The 14,784-nt window shown below is 33.3% G+C and overlaps 1 protein-coding gene across 1 annotated transcript; it reads right to left on the bottom strand.

The window, feature by feature from the left end:
* Positions 1-8,385: 8,385 nt before the first annotated feature.
* On the bottom strand, positions 8,386-10,426 carry opn1mw4 (opsin 1 (cone pigments), medium-wave-sensitive, 4). The gene is given in 5 exon segments (NM_131254.1): positions 8,386-8,745; positions 8,841-9,080; positions 9,170-9,335; positions 9,741-9,909; positions 9,997-10,426. Coding segments are annotated over 5 exon segments (1,050 nt in total). The 5' UTR covers positions 10,358-10,426; the 3' UTR covers positions 8,386-8,631.
* Between the last annotated feature and the right edge of the window lie 4,358 nt (positions 10,427-14,784).

The raw sequence follows: 14,784 nt of genomic DNA, 5'->3' as shown, positions 1-14,784 counted from the left end.
TTTCGCTTTTACTGCATTTTCTGATGTATCTTGTGTCAGTTCACCAAATCAGTAATGACACCAGCACAACTTCTGACGTTCTTTTAGCAATTTTGTCAAAATGCGACCATTTGCTCAATAGGTTTTTAACAAGATACTAAAAACCTTTTCTTTTTTTTTCTCATTTTAAAATGCTAAATATATCTCTCATTAAAATCACCCAATTGTCGACTGAAGAGAAATGTCACCTACATCTTGGATAATCCTGATGATGTGTAAATGAAAAGGACATTGTTGTTTTGGGTGAACTATCCCTTTAAAAGTTCAAGCTCAAGAGTTATAATTGGTTTTCTAACTTAATAACTTAATCTTCTGTCATTATTTGTATAGTTTTATATTTTTTAACAGATTTTTACTAGATCATTATTATCATTGTCCTTGTGTGAACAGCTGAGTACTAGGTAGAGATTATATTTAATTAGTTAATTACATAAAAGCTTACATGGTGACACATGATGTCGTAGTGGCACTTACCGTATGCATTTTCTCATAGAGGACGAAGTCTAGGTTAATCATAAACTCAGCTGAGCAAATAAAAAGACGTCATGGTGTTGGACATTAGGAGGTACAAGTGTATGTGAAGAGCAGGCTGGACTGACTCTTGCTGTTCCTCTGCTGCAGTCCAGTTTTTGTCATTCTGTTCCTCCATCTGTCATTTCTGGCTCTTGCACAGGGTCATGGCCGTAAGCTTAAAGATAAAAAAAAAAATTGAGCTGTACTGTAAATGCAATTCATTGCAGTCACACCACCTACCTAAATCCACAAATAAAATGCCTGTCTTCTTCAAGTAACTAGTACAGTTTTATTGTGATTAATGAAAAAGAGAAAAACCTATACAAACAATTTATTTCAGGTAGCTTGAGCAAACAAATGAAATGCATAAACTGGTAACACCAGTTTATATTGATGGTCCATTTGAGTATTAGTAGACTGTCTGCTTAATATCTGTTGATACCACTCCTTCAACAGACATTTAACTGGCTGAAAGAAACTTTGCAAGTACATCTCAACTTACACTAAACCTAACCCCAACTCCAAACTAACTGTCTACTTATGATCTACTGAGAATTAGTTGGCAAAGATGCAATGTAACGTGAATTCAACAAAAGGACCATCAAAATAAAGTATGATCAATAACATTTATATAAAAAATTTAAATAATTAGGATAATAATAAAATGATGAGAACATGCAACATTCATAAACATGCCATTTATGCTGTCACCACATTAATTATGAATATGATTATGTAAATATTTGCCTATACTTTACTATACTTTAGTTTTTAGTTTCATCTTACGAAACACAATAAACTTGTGACATTATTGAGATGACATCGGTGAGAAAACAGCAGCTAAGAAAGCATCTAATCATTGCAATGTTAATATTTTTATTATGTAAGCTGACGTTATTACACCTTTTTTCTAAAAATTACAATTGTTATATCACACTTTTCACTCCAAATAAATAAGATCTAGCCCTGGACGCCAGATCCTGTCAGAAAATGTCTGTTTCTCTGGGTATCCAGACAACAAACCAGCGGAACAATACCCAAACTTCTTACCAAGTGTTCTAATATCAATATAGGACTTGACTGAGAAAGCTAGAGAGAAACAAAAGCAGGAGACAAAATAATGATGATAAAGAAGGAGCAGTTTATTAAATCATTTTAGTTTGTCTGACCAGGATAAATTCAACAAGTGTTATTATACCACAAGCAACAGCAATGGAAAATAACTTGATGGAATATAAACAAATGAAAACAAACACAACACAAATGAATAGTTGTTTTCATACATAAGTTCAATACAAGTATTTTCACAATGTTATTTAGATTTGGTATTTAGAAAGTATATATCTATGCAAAATGGTCTTTTTAGCTTTGTTAGAAGCTTTACACACAGGCTGTTTGCAACAATGCTTTTTCTATTTGCGTGCTTAAAAAAAACTAGTTGGTTTTATAATTTTCTGAATTATGACTATGATTAAGAGCCTCAAACACCTGGTCAAACATCTCATCCAATATTTGATTTTATGTAATTATATTTATTACTTTTATTTATTTTATTTATTATTTTACTTTTTTATTACCCAAAAAGCGCATCTAAAAAAATAAAAATTTGTATGCGCACAAACTATTCATCTACAGTTGAAATCAGAAATTTTAAACCCTCTGAATTATTAGCCCCCCTGTTTATTTTTTCCCCAATTTCTGTCTAACAAAGAGATTGTTTCAACACATTTCTAAACATAACAGTTTTAATAACTCATTTCTAATAACTGATTTATTTTATCTTTGCCATGATGACAATAAATAATATTTTACTAGATATTTTTCAAGACACTTTATACAGCTTTAAGTGAAATAAAGGCTTAACTTGGTTAATTAAGTTAACTAGGCAGAATAATTAGGCGTATAATGATGTAGTATAATGATGGTTTGTTCTGTAGACATTCGGGAAAAGAATAGCTTAAAGGGACTAATAGTTTTGACCTTAAAATGGTGTATAAAAATGAAAAACTGCTTATGTTCTAGCCAGAATAAAACAAATAAGACTTTCTCCAAAGGAAAAAAAAATATTATCAGACATACTGTGAAAAGTTTCTTGCTCTGTTAAACATAATTTGGGAAATATTAAAAAAAAAAAAAAAATCAAAGAGGGTTTAATTTAATAATTCTGATTTCAACTGTACATGAGCACATGCTGTGGTGAACAGTGCATAACAGGTTGCTGGCATAAACGGGCATCTTTCACAGAAGGGGATGAGAAATGATAAAGCTTTTTTCGCTTTCCAATTCCTGCTGCTCTGACATGACCATATTTCTTGTCCTTTACACCAATTCTCTTACAGGATTTTTGGTGCACGATTCATATTTATCCCATACCTGTTACATCTTTGTGTTTCACTGGTGTATTGCTGATGAAATGTAAGCTTCCAATTCAATGCTTCTCAAACCTGTCTCAAAATGCATACGATATTTAACATGTTATTCAAAACCTCCCTTTCCTCTTTGGAAAAACTAAAAAACACTCATTGTTATGTCAAGGTTTGAGACTCCCTATACAATGTGCAAATTTTACTAAAATGACACAAGGTAGCAGACAGCAGGTTATCAAAGGTCACAGGCGGCTCTAATTAACATGTCTAAAACAGATCCTAATGGATTAGACAGATTTCGAAAGGTTGCAGCATGTTTAACCTTAATAAGATTAGCCTCTAACTATCAAGTTCGAATAGCATTTTAGATCAGATTTTGAAGACTTTCTTCATATAAAGTGGTTTGTGGTTATACATGTTCAGTGTAGCAAATGTGTGGCAAATGATTAGATTTTCATTCATTCATTCATTTTCCTTCGGCTTTATTCAGCAGGGGTCACCCCAGCAGAATGAACCGCCAAGATAATATTTTGCCTGACCGAAAAAATGTTGCCAAGCATCACACTGAATTACAATTTTGCATTTTGGATATAATTTCAAACCTATTTTGACATTTTATTTTCAAGTTATTTTAAACATTACAGGAGTAGACACATTTTTATGTAGTCAATCTAAAACCATTTCCACCTGCCACCTAGAGATGTCGCCAAAGGAAAGTTAGTAATTGAGTTCGTAACAGCTCTTATCAGTCAGAACAGGGTAAATAAAGGGTAAACGAACGAAAATAGCGTTTTAAATGTAGCGTTTTAAACAAACAAAAAACATAATTTATTACATCCTAAAAGGAAACAGAAGAGTACGTCTCGGGTAGTAGGCCTATATTTGTCATGGAATAATTACGCACATTATGTTTAAGATCTTTATATACTGTATTGATCCCAATATTAACTGATCAGACGCGTCCGCCATCTTGAAGTGATTAGTGTGTCGTGACTCGTGGTGACTATATATATATATATATATATATATATATATATATATATATATATATATATATATATATATATATATATATATATATATATATAAACCAGAGATTAAATTCCCTGAGAAAAAGTAAAACTTGTCACAGGTCAGAATGTGCTAAGATGTTTTTTTTTACGCTGCATGGCTGTAAAAAAATTGCTGTAGTTTGTCTCAGAAGTCAAACTCTAAGCACAAAGAAAATAAAAACATCAAATATCAAAAGTTATGTGGAAAAACAGCAACATTAAATGAGTAGTTTTATATTTCTCTATATTTTTAATGTTATTGTCTATAGATGTGTCTGACAAAATAACCTCATGAAGTTATAAAGTACGTTATATAGTGTAAAAATTAATAGTGCATCATTGGGACTCATACAAACCTACCTTATATATTAGGAGGTTTAAACAGTAATTCATTAATTGTCTTTACGGCTTAGTCCCTTTATTATTATTATACACTGCAGTGGAATGAACCGCTAACTTATTCAGCATATGTTTTACACAGCGGATGCCCTTCTAGCCACAACCCAACACCGGGAAACACACACACTCTTGCTTATTCAACTGACCTATAGCGCATGTCTTTGGACTGTAGGGGAAACCGAAGCACCCCGAGGAAACCCACCCCAACATGGGGAGAGCATGCAAACTCCACACAGATATTCCAACTGACCTAGCCGGAACTCGAACCAGCAACCTTCTTCCTGTGAGGTGATTGTGCTAACCACTGTGCCACCCTGCTGTCTGGGTGTAAACATTGTATTGTTATTTTCTTGAAATATTTGTTCTACAACTGCAGTTTAGAATGTTTTAGACAGCATTACGGTTGCTAGTAAATTACGGCCTAGGGACACTTTTTTTCTTTGCTTTGTTTTTATCAATATTGATTTTTCCTATAACAATTTCTTCTGGTTTCCCTCTAACCAATGGCTATTTTAAAGATGTATATATTTAATAAGCATATAATATGCTTTGTTTTTATTACTTTCATTCCCACACTCTCAGAAATAAAGGTATGCGTGCTGTCACTTAAAATTTTCAGGAACTAGTGTATACTTTTAAGGTACCTATATGGACTCTTTAAGTACAAATGTGAACCTTATAAAAAGGTACGACCCCAGTGACAGCTAGTGTACCTTTATTTGTGAGAGTGCATCAGAGAGATATAACATTTATCATAGTTTTATTTAAGGTAATTGCTTTATTTCCACCATATCTCAGAGGCATTGGGTCATGTTATCTGAATAGATTTTTTTTTTAATATCTAAAGACTCTATTCTGAATGTTTTTTTTTTTCTTTCTTTCTTTTCCAAGTTTTTAATTTGTCTTTTTAATAAGGTATCACTTGGGAAGTGCTGATGAGATGTGATGTTTGGGAATAAGTTATATGTGCAGATCTCAACTCTGAAAATTAATTGGGTAAATTCACCAAAAACTGTAAATTTGAACAATTGAAATCTGAATTATTCCTACAGGTATATGCTTGAGACACAGTGGAAGAAGATTTTATGATATTTTTAAAGCCAAATATATTTGAGAAACTCTCACCTTTTTATTAGTTGGCTGCATATTGCTCGTCTCCCCATTTAACATGTCAGTCTGTTTGGATAAATATCCAACTTAATCAAGCAGAATGAGATGCATGTATAGTTACAACTTCAAAGCATACCTGTGTTACAGACAAAATAAATTATAACTCAAAAAAGACTGCATGTACAGTTGAAATCATAATTATTAAACCCCCTTAGAATTTTTTTTTTTTTAAATATTTCCCCAATGATGTTTAACAAAGCAAGGAAATTTTCACAGTATGTCTGATAATATTTTATCTTCTGGAGAAAGTCTTATTTGCTTTGTTTTGGCTAGAAAAAAAAGTTTTTAATTTATTTTACAATCATTTTAAGGTCAATATTATTAGCCCCTTTAAGTTCAATAGTATACTGAACAAACCATCATTATACAATATCTTGCCTAATTACCCTAACCTGCCTATTAGACCTAATTAACCTAGTTAAGCCTTTAAATGTCACTTTAAGCTGTATAGAAGTGTCTTGAAAAAATTTCTTGTCAAATATTATTTAATGTCATCATGGCAAAGATAAAATAAATCAGTTATTAGAGATGAGTTATTTTAGCTATTATGTTTAGAAATGTGTTGGAAAAATCTTCTTTCTATTAAACAGAAATTGTGAGAGAAATAAAATTATCAGGGGGCAAAAAATTCAGGGGGCTAACAATTCTGACTTCAACTGTAAATGTACTACATGCTTCTCAGCATGAAGGAGAAACCAATTAGTTTAAACCCGTAATTCCTTTAGCCAGAGCAGCCAGGTTAGTATTCAGCCCCACAGTTGGGTGAGCACCTTGCAAATTGGCTTAAGCAGATCTTTGTCTTATCTTTATCTTGTTGAGTTGTGCCCACAGAGAAGTCAATACATTTCCTAAACTACCAGAGCCTGATCTCGTAATCCTGTCAGAGTTAGTTGTGTCAGGACTTTAGGTGAGTGAACTGGCTGAATACTTACACGGCATGACTAGAAGGTGCACTAAGGACAAGTTCTGAGGAAAAAGAAACACATAAAATTGCAATAACAACTGTATTAAATGATTAATAATAAATACACTGCATAATATTATTTAAAAGATATGTGAGGGACTGTAGACAACCTCCTGATTTTTCTTGTTGGTAGTTAAGGATTTATCACATAGAGGACGAATCAAAGAGCATTCAGTCCAACAAAAATAATTAGAACGCTAAAAGTAATAAAATAAATTACTTCATCATACAGTGCTTAAGCAGAAATATGTCTAGTGCATTCCTTGCCTGTTGGTTTGAGCAGCATGTGGATAATAGAATTAAATAGGCAACAGTGGATATGAAGTACACTGAAGATCAGATTAAAATGACAAACAGAACAAACGTGACATAAGCATTTGGTTCTGAACTAAGTGCAATATGTGTCACTAAGCTATTTTAAGCAATGTGTGCTGTCATGCTGTCATTATTGTAACAACCTTTTCTCAGAATTAGGAAAACTAATACCACTGAAAATGCATGAAGATATTTATTTTAAGTTCCATTAAGACCAGAGTGAGAAATAAAAACTTAATTAAATCATTTTCCTTTGCCGTAGTCTCTTTATTCATCAGGGTTCGCCACAGCGGAATGAACCGCCAACTTATCCATGTTTTACACAGCGGATGCCCTTCCAGCTGCAACCTAGTACTAGGAAAATAAGTATAAAATAAAATAAAGGAGAATTAAATATCTCACTCACTGATTCACCTTCCTTCACATTATTCCCTGCTTTATCAGGGATTGCCACAGTGGAATGAACCGCCAACTAAATATATTTTTAAAAACCTTACTGCAGCTTGATTAACCCAGTGTATTATTTATATTGCGAATGACAAATTGTGTGATCATGGTTAAATCTTTCAAACAGCAGGACAGCATCAAAATTACATATTCATTCAATCATTCATTCATTTTCTTTTCAGCTTAGTCCCTTTATTAATCAGGGGTCACCACAGCAGGATGAACCGCCAAACTACGGTATATGAAAACATTGTATTAAAAGGAACCAATGCACTAATAACACAGGGACTATTTCATAGTCTTGAAAATGTGTTTTATTATAGGCTACAACATACTGCCGATTCCGAAATGGTCATTTTTTTAAAGTGCTTCTAATAAACAGTTTGCCAAGCTGTTGCTGATCCTTGTTAATGTGTGAAAACACGTTTCCTGGAAATGCACTTGCAATGTCTGCTCCTGGCCAACAGTGTTACCATCACTGAGTCTTTTTGGCAGGATCACAATGGTACAAATAAATTGGTCCTGATGTTCACCTGCTGATCTCTAATTAAAATAGATCACCCAATCTGCCACAATTCCAACTTCAGAGAGACGGACTTACTTTTTAAATGAAGTTTTCTTGAAGATAAATTTTGGTCTATTATACAAAACATAATATAATTCATATATATATATATATATATATATATATATATATATATATATATATATATATATATATATATATATATATATATATATATATATATATATATTCAAATATATATATTTTACATTTTTTCTTGTACTACACACACAGAGTCAGTTTAAATTATTGTTTTGGGTTACTTGTTATTGTGTATATATACACTGTAAAACAATCCTGGATGCCTTAAAAATTTTAAGCTGAATCAAATTGACCTTATGAATCTATTGAACTTATGTTAAACTGACTGAAACCAGCTTGGGTAACTTATAAAATTAAGTTAGAACATCATTAACTTAGTTTAATAAGTTACAATGACCTAAAACATATGCTGTCAGGACCAATTGATCATATATTTTTTTACAGTGTAGTTGTAAGAGTGTGTGTGTGTAGAAGCAAATTCATTGCTTTAATAAAAAATGAAAACAAAAACAGTTTTTAATGCCGGTATTTATTTCTATGTATATCTTTTTCATTATTTACAAAATATATATACAGTACATTTCAACCAAAATATATAAATGCTAGCCCTCTGGCGTGTAGAAAATATAACAACGTTGACCAAGTTAATGATGACAGAACACAGCCAGGAACTTTTTTTTTGTTTTTTTTGTTTTTTTTTTCAGATGCCCAGATTTCTCAGTAACTAAAAGAACATAACCTGTAAAGAAGTTCAAAAGTCTATGCTGGAGATACAGAAGACACCTCCGTCTTGCTGGTGGACACAGTAGAGGATTCATCATCGCCAAGAGGATTCTTTCCACAGAATAGAGTGGTCAGCATGCAATTACGAAACTGAAAAAGACAATGTTTTATTTAGTACATTTCTGGGGTGTAAAGAAGAAATTGGATATCTAGGATGTGTGGGATTAGTCTTGTAAATGACTTACCTGTTTATTTAGCAGCACATAGATGACAGGGTTATACAATGCAGAGGTCTTTGAGAAAAAGGCAGGAACAGCCATGAACTGAGCACTGAAAGCAGCTCCCTTATTAAAGAAGATCCAGGCAGCAACAGTAGCATAAGGAGTCCAAGCAATCAGGAAGCCCAGAACCATCAGGATGACCATTCTGGTCACTTCTCTCTCAGCCTTCTGAGTGGATTCTGATTCCTGCTGTTGAGCTGCAGCCTAAAAGAGGAAAATAACCAAACTGAAATGAACATACTGCTCTGATGCTTGCAGGAGCTTACAGGAATGCTGAAAGAGACATTTCATACCGCTTTGACTGTGCAAACAAGTCGCCCATAGGTGAAGAAGATTATAGTAACTGGAAGTATAAAATGACAGATGAACATGTAGAGGACATATGATTCATTGTTGTACTCTGGGTTCAGGGTGTAGTAGTCTGGTCCACATGAACACTGCATTCCCTCCGGAATATACCTGATAATAAAAAAGCGACACATTTTAGTGCGTTTCAAAAGTGATCTCACAATTTGCTGTCTTTTGTACTTGTGCTCTTTAAAATAAATGTTTTTTTTTCTTCTCGGTAGATGGTTCTATAAAGAATCATTGTTTTCATTTCACAAAAGACTTGAAGAAAATGTTTACATCCTTCACATTAAGCAACACCTTTTGGGACCTTTATTTTGTAAGAGTTTTGGCAGATGGAAAACAATGACAAGAGGTTATTTACATCTTTAAATTGAACAAAAAAAAGGCCACTATCCTATTCCTGCATATTGATGAATATTCCAATTGATAAATATTCAAATGTTAATTTGATTTATTTCTTATAATTACTGCTCTGGAAAGCTAATTAATTGTGTAATGTCTTCTAAGACTGACCTGGACCAACCAACCAAAGGGGGAGCTGCACAAGCCATGGCCATTACCCATGTGAATGCGCATCCTGCGAAAGCGTGACTGGCAGAAAATTTGAAACTCCCCATTGGCTTGCAAACCACAATGTATCTCTCAACGGCCAGCACTACAAGTGACCAAAGGGCAACTTCGCCTGTGTGGAAAAAATATATATAAAATTACAATTTACAACCAATCTACTAGCGGTGTATATTGTCAACTAGGCTAAATAAGAGCTCACCTCCCAGTGTGGCCATGAATCCCTCAATCGCACAGCCAGTTGGTCCCAGAACAAAGTATCCATTAATGGCTGTGTAGAAAGTGACCGTGAATCCAAAACAAACCATGATGGTGCCAGCCACAGCCAGATTGACCAGAATGAAGTTGAGAGGTTGCCTCAGCTTTTTGTGTTGAGCTGTTACCAACAATGTAAGGCCATTGATGGGGAAACCTAAGCAGATGAGGAAGAACATGTAGACGGCGAGCAGTTTAAATTGCCATGGCTCCGCAAGATAATACTGAGGATATTCGTACGGACTCCTTGCTAGCCCTGTCCTGTTGGACAGGGGGATGTAGAAGTTGTTTCCTTCAGTGCCGTTCATCTCTACCTGCTAAAGATCCAGATGGATGAAAAGATGTAACCTGCTTCTGTACTACAGATATCTGCACTTCACCTGCTCTTTATTTCCAAAGATGCATCAGGAGTGGTTTTATATCCCTCTGAGATTCCTTATAAGGGATAAATCCAGGAGCACAAGATAAGGGAGGGTGCTACAATGTATAGGATTTAAATGATAAGAGCAGTCGTAATCACTTTTGTGCTAATCACCAATTTAAGAGTTGGATCTTAAAGTAATTTGATTTAGGATTTTAAATTAGGGCACAATGTTGATTGACAGTGCGTGAGGACAATAGATAACATGTTATAAAACAGTGCAAAACAGATCATATTAAGATGACACACTAACATGATTAAACAACAAAATATCATGATATTACATTATAATTTATAATATTTATAATAATATAAAAATTAGATTTTCCTCATGCTAAAGCAGTTGCAGTGTTTGGTGGAGATTAAATAGTCTATTTGTGTTCTACAAAACAATACAAATGTGCAGCACATTTTCACTTTTTTTTGCATATATATATATATATATATATATATATATATATATATATATATATATATATATATATATATATATATGATAATAATAATTATATATATATATATATATATATATATATATATAATTATTATTATTATTATTAATAATAATAATAATAATAATAACAATAATACATATACAAAAAGTGAAAATGTATTATTATTATTATTAATAACAATAATAATAATAATAATAATAATAATAATAATAATAATAATAATAATAATAATAATTGTTTAAACGATCTCAACTTGTTTTAAGAACCATACTTCGCTCACTCATGAACCAGTGGTTGAGTATAACCCGCTAAGTAAAAAAAAAAAAAAAAGTAGAGATGCGCGCGCGGCAGAGATGGTGATTGTAAATTAATGACAAACTATTTTTCGGGTCAACACCTCACACAACTAAACTATGATTTGGAATATAAACCACGACATATTTGCTAATGTCTACGCTTGTGATGGAAGTTTTTTAAACGTCTGTTTGGTAGAGTTTCGCCCTGATAAAAACTACAGCAGATCATGCAGCCGGCGAGGAGGTAAAGAGCGGCAGAAAGTCGGATCAGGATCACCCGAAACTCTGCGCTGTGTGCCGGTGATCTGGATACTTGGTAATCGATGACCGTGGGGATATTAAATCCCACGCCTATCATACTTCTACACGTTATGGATTATGGAAATGAGCCTCACGAATATTTGGTGCTCCACAGAGGAAAACAACAACCTACAGGGTTTGAACATCAATGGGGTAAGTATTGACCTAATATGACAGCATTATTCATAAAAAATTCATAAAAAAGGCTGTTTTAGTTTTCTGCAGTGGATTTAGCTCCTAAAACATACTATATTTTATTGGTGATGTGGCAACACAGATGTTAGCCTGTCATAACACATTTCATCAGCCTTTTGTGAGGTAAGACACTTTGAGAAATCGTTTGAGAATGATTGAGAAAGCCGTTAAATATTAAATAAGTGAAATTGAGAAGTAAAATGAGAATTACATTGACATTTGACCTTAGGCTAAATATTTTGGCTTGCATTCTCAGTCATATGTGTGAACTCCATCAGATCAGGTGTTACTCTCAAGTTGGAGCAGTTATTCCAACAAAAATAACTCAAAACTTCTCAAAGCATTTTTAAGAACCAAATCAACGGATGCTATAAAATAATTAAAGTAAAGTAAAAATCGCAACACAGCATAGGCTACCTATAAGAATAGAAAAACATATTTCTCATTTTATTTTGGAAAGAAAACTGGACATAAATGTAGGATATTAACTTCAGTAATTATGGCGTTAACTGTAATCTATTGTAAAGTGGTGGCAACCTTGTCCTGCAATTTCCATGCCAAGACGAGGGAAACCTAATGGCAAGTGGGAACACACAATGACCACTCCCACACCAGCAATCAACCAAACATCATTTAAAAATCTAGCATCTGCACTTTCACCTGCTGTATAAAAGTGCACTTAAATTAGAAAAGTGTGGCTAAAATGACTGAGCTTGGTTTCTGTCATTTCTGTCATCATTCTGAGTGGTCAAAAGCTCAAATTCGAGTCAAGCCTCCTCAAACACGACCACGAGCACACATCCATGAATGCCTTCATTTTTTATAGCCTCAAATAACAACATAAACAAAAAAACAAACACCAGGACTAATATCTGAATATCAAGATGGAAAACAACTTTGGGGAAAATGTATTTGACGTTTAATCAAATTTTGTAGTGTGGCTCAAGTCCAATTGGTTTACACGGAGAAGGCAGGGTTTATGACGTGTAGGCTATGCACCCAGCCACCAGGGGTTGCTCAAAATGTTTTGGGCTTACTTTTTAGGACATGTGAGGAACACATGCCTGCAAAACCACTAGTTTCAGCAATAGACCTTTATCACAGTAGAACTGAACACCGGAAGCACCCTTCAAAGCAATGTATCTCTATTTCCGGTTTCGCAAGAAGTCGCAGAAACATGACAGCCTCAGGACAGCGGATGACTTTCTCACTGTCAACTTTGCCATAATTTGCAAAGAAAGACGTTGTTTGGTGAATGTGTAAATCTGACGTAGCCTAAATAAAACAGCATTTAAAAATGATACTGATTTGCACAATTTGTGCAGAAAATTTATCTTACACAAAGCGTTTGCAATGTTAGGTTACAGTAAGGTGCGTAGCCAACAGCATAAGATCTGCTCATTCAAGCCATTCGTAAGCAAGATTAACTAGGCTATTTAACATCCAGCAGGATTAGTTTTATGTCAGTAGTCCCGTTTGTAAACTGTGCTAACCCCCTCCTTTCTTTTTATTCAGAGTCAGATATAGTGAATGGTGAGGTAGTTGTACTGGCGAGTTGCTATCGGTCAATGCGGGAGACTCATAAATTACAGGTTGTTTAATGCTCGTAAGGTTTTCTCAAGTCTGGAAACATACGTAAGCTCCTACTACTGGAAAAAAAATTATTTTTATTATTTATTTAAAAAACAGCAAATAACATTTTACAATACAAAAATATACATGCCAGGGGGTAATAATAAATAAAATACAAATATACAAAATGTAATATAACATATGCAACAATTAGCTAAATACATTGTAGGGTTCACACGTTTTTAAAGAGGGTCAGGTTTTCTTGTTTAGAGAGTCTCTGATACTGGTATTTAACAAGCATTACATCAATACCTTAAAATTTTGTTTCTTATTAAGAAATTTACGTTTATGAATGTTCAATTTTGTTAACAACATTAGCAAATTAAATAAATAAAACTATTTTCCTCTTGATTAGGATTATCAAGTAAAGCCCAAATGTACATTTTTCCATAATAATGAAAGAGGTCTTGAACACAAAATAATTGTTATTAATACATTTTTGCACAACCCGTAAGCTGATTATGTACAATGCCAAAATAAGTGTAAAACCGTCTTCTCATATTCACTACAAAAATACAATTTACATCAATCCTACTTTTAAATTTTTGCAAAAAATGTTTTTCTGGTTAAAACCTGATGAGTTTATAGGATATTTCTTTAATTCTATTTCTAACATGATATTTCTGTGGTAACAGCCACACTTTTCTTCAATTCACCCTTTAATAAAGACATCCAATAAAATTGAACATAAGGTTGATTTCTTTTTGGAAAAGAGTATGAATAGCTCTATCATTACTCTTGGTATTTACTGTAAAACAAAATTTGCCGACATAAGATTTAGTAATATCAAAAGACGATGCATCAGAAGGATGGTCTTATTAATACCTCTAAATAACATGAATGAATAACATGTCTCTGAAGGAATTGAACCAATAACAGTTGAAAACTTACTGGGTTATTGAGATTTTGTAATAAGAAAGGACTTCATTGTAAGAAAAGTATACTATCTTTATTATATAACTGACTAAATAAATTAATTTTGTTGTCAAACTAATTAAAAAAAGGAGAATTGCGTTTGTATAAATTGTCTATTATTCCAAAATAAACAACGGTGTGGGGAGAAATTAAGCGTGTAGATTAATGATCATGATGAGCACTTGTTTGTGGAAGGCAGAGTTTTGTCTTTATTATTATCACTTATCAAAAAAAATAAATAAATAAGACCACCAGTATTAGATAAAAAATGATCTCTGCTTTGAAGTGCATACGAACGTACTCCCACATATAACTTGAAACGACATTCAACCCTTCTAATAATTTCACCCATGATTTTCTCTGTCCTTCGTCTTTCGGGAAATTGTGGAAATTAAAGTAAGGGTGTCGTTTTTTTAGTTGAAGCAGCCAGGAACGCTGCAATAACAGCAATGAGATGACTCTGACATTCTTTCTTACTCCGTTGCATTGAAACCGGATGTTGTGATACGCTGTTTCGCTTA

Source organism: Danio rerio, chromosome 6 (genome assembly GCF_052040795.2).
Source record: "Danio rerio strain M-AB ecotype USA chromosome 6, GRCz13ab, whole genome shotgun sequence".
NCBI lineage: Eukaryota > Metazoa > Chordata > Actinopteri > Cypriniformes > Danionidae > Danio > Danio rerio.
The sequence above is the reverse complement of the archived record's forward strand: the minus strand, read 5'-3'. Positions and strand labels throughout refer to the sequence as shown.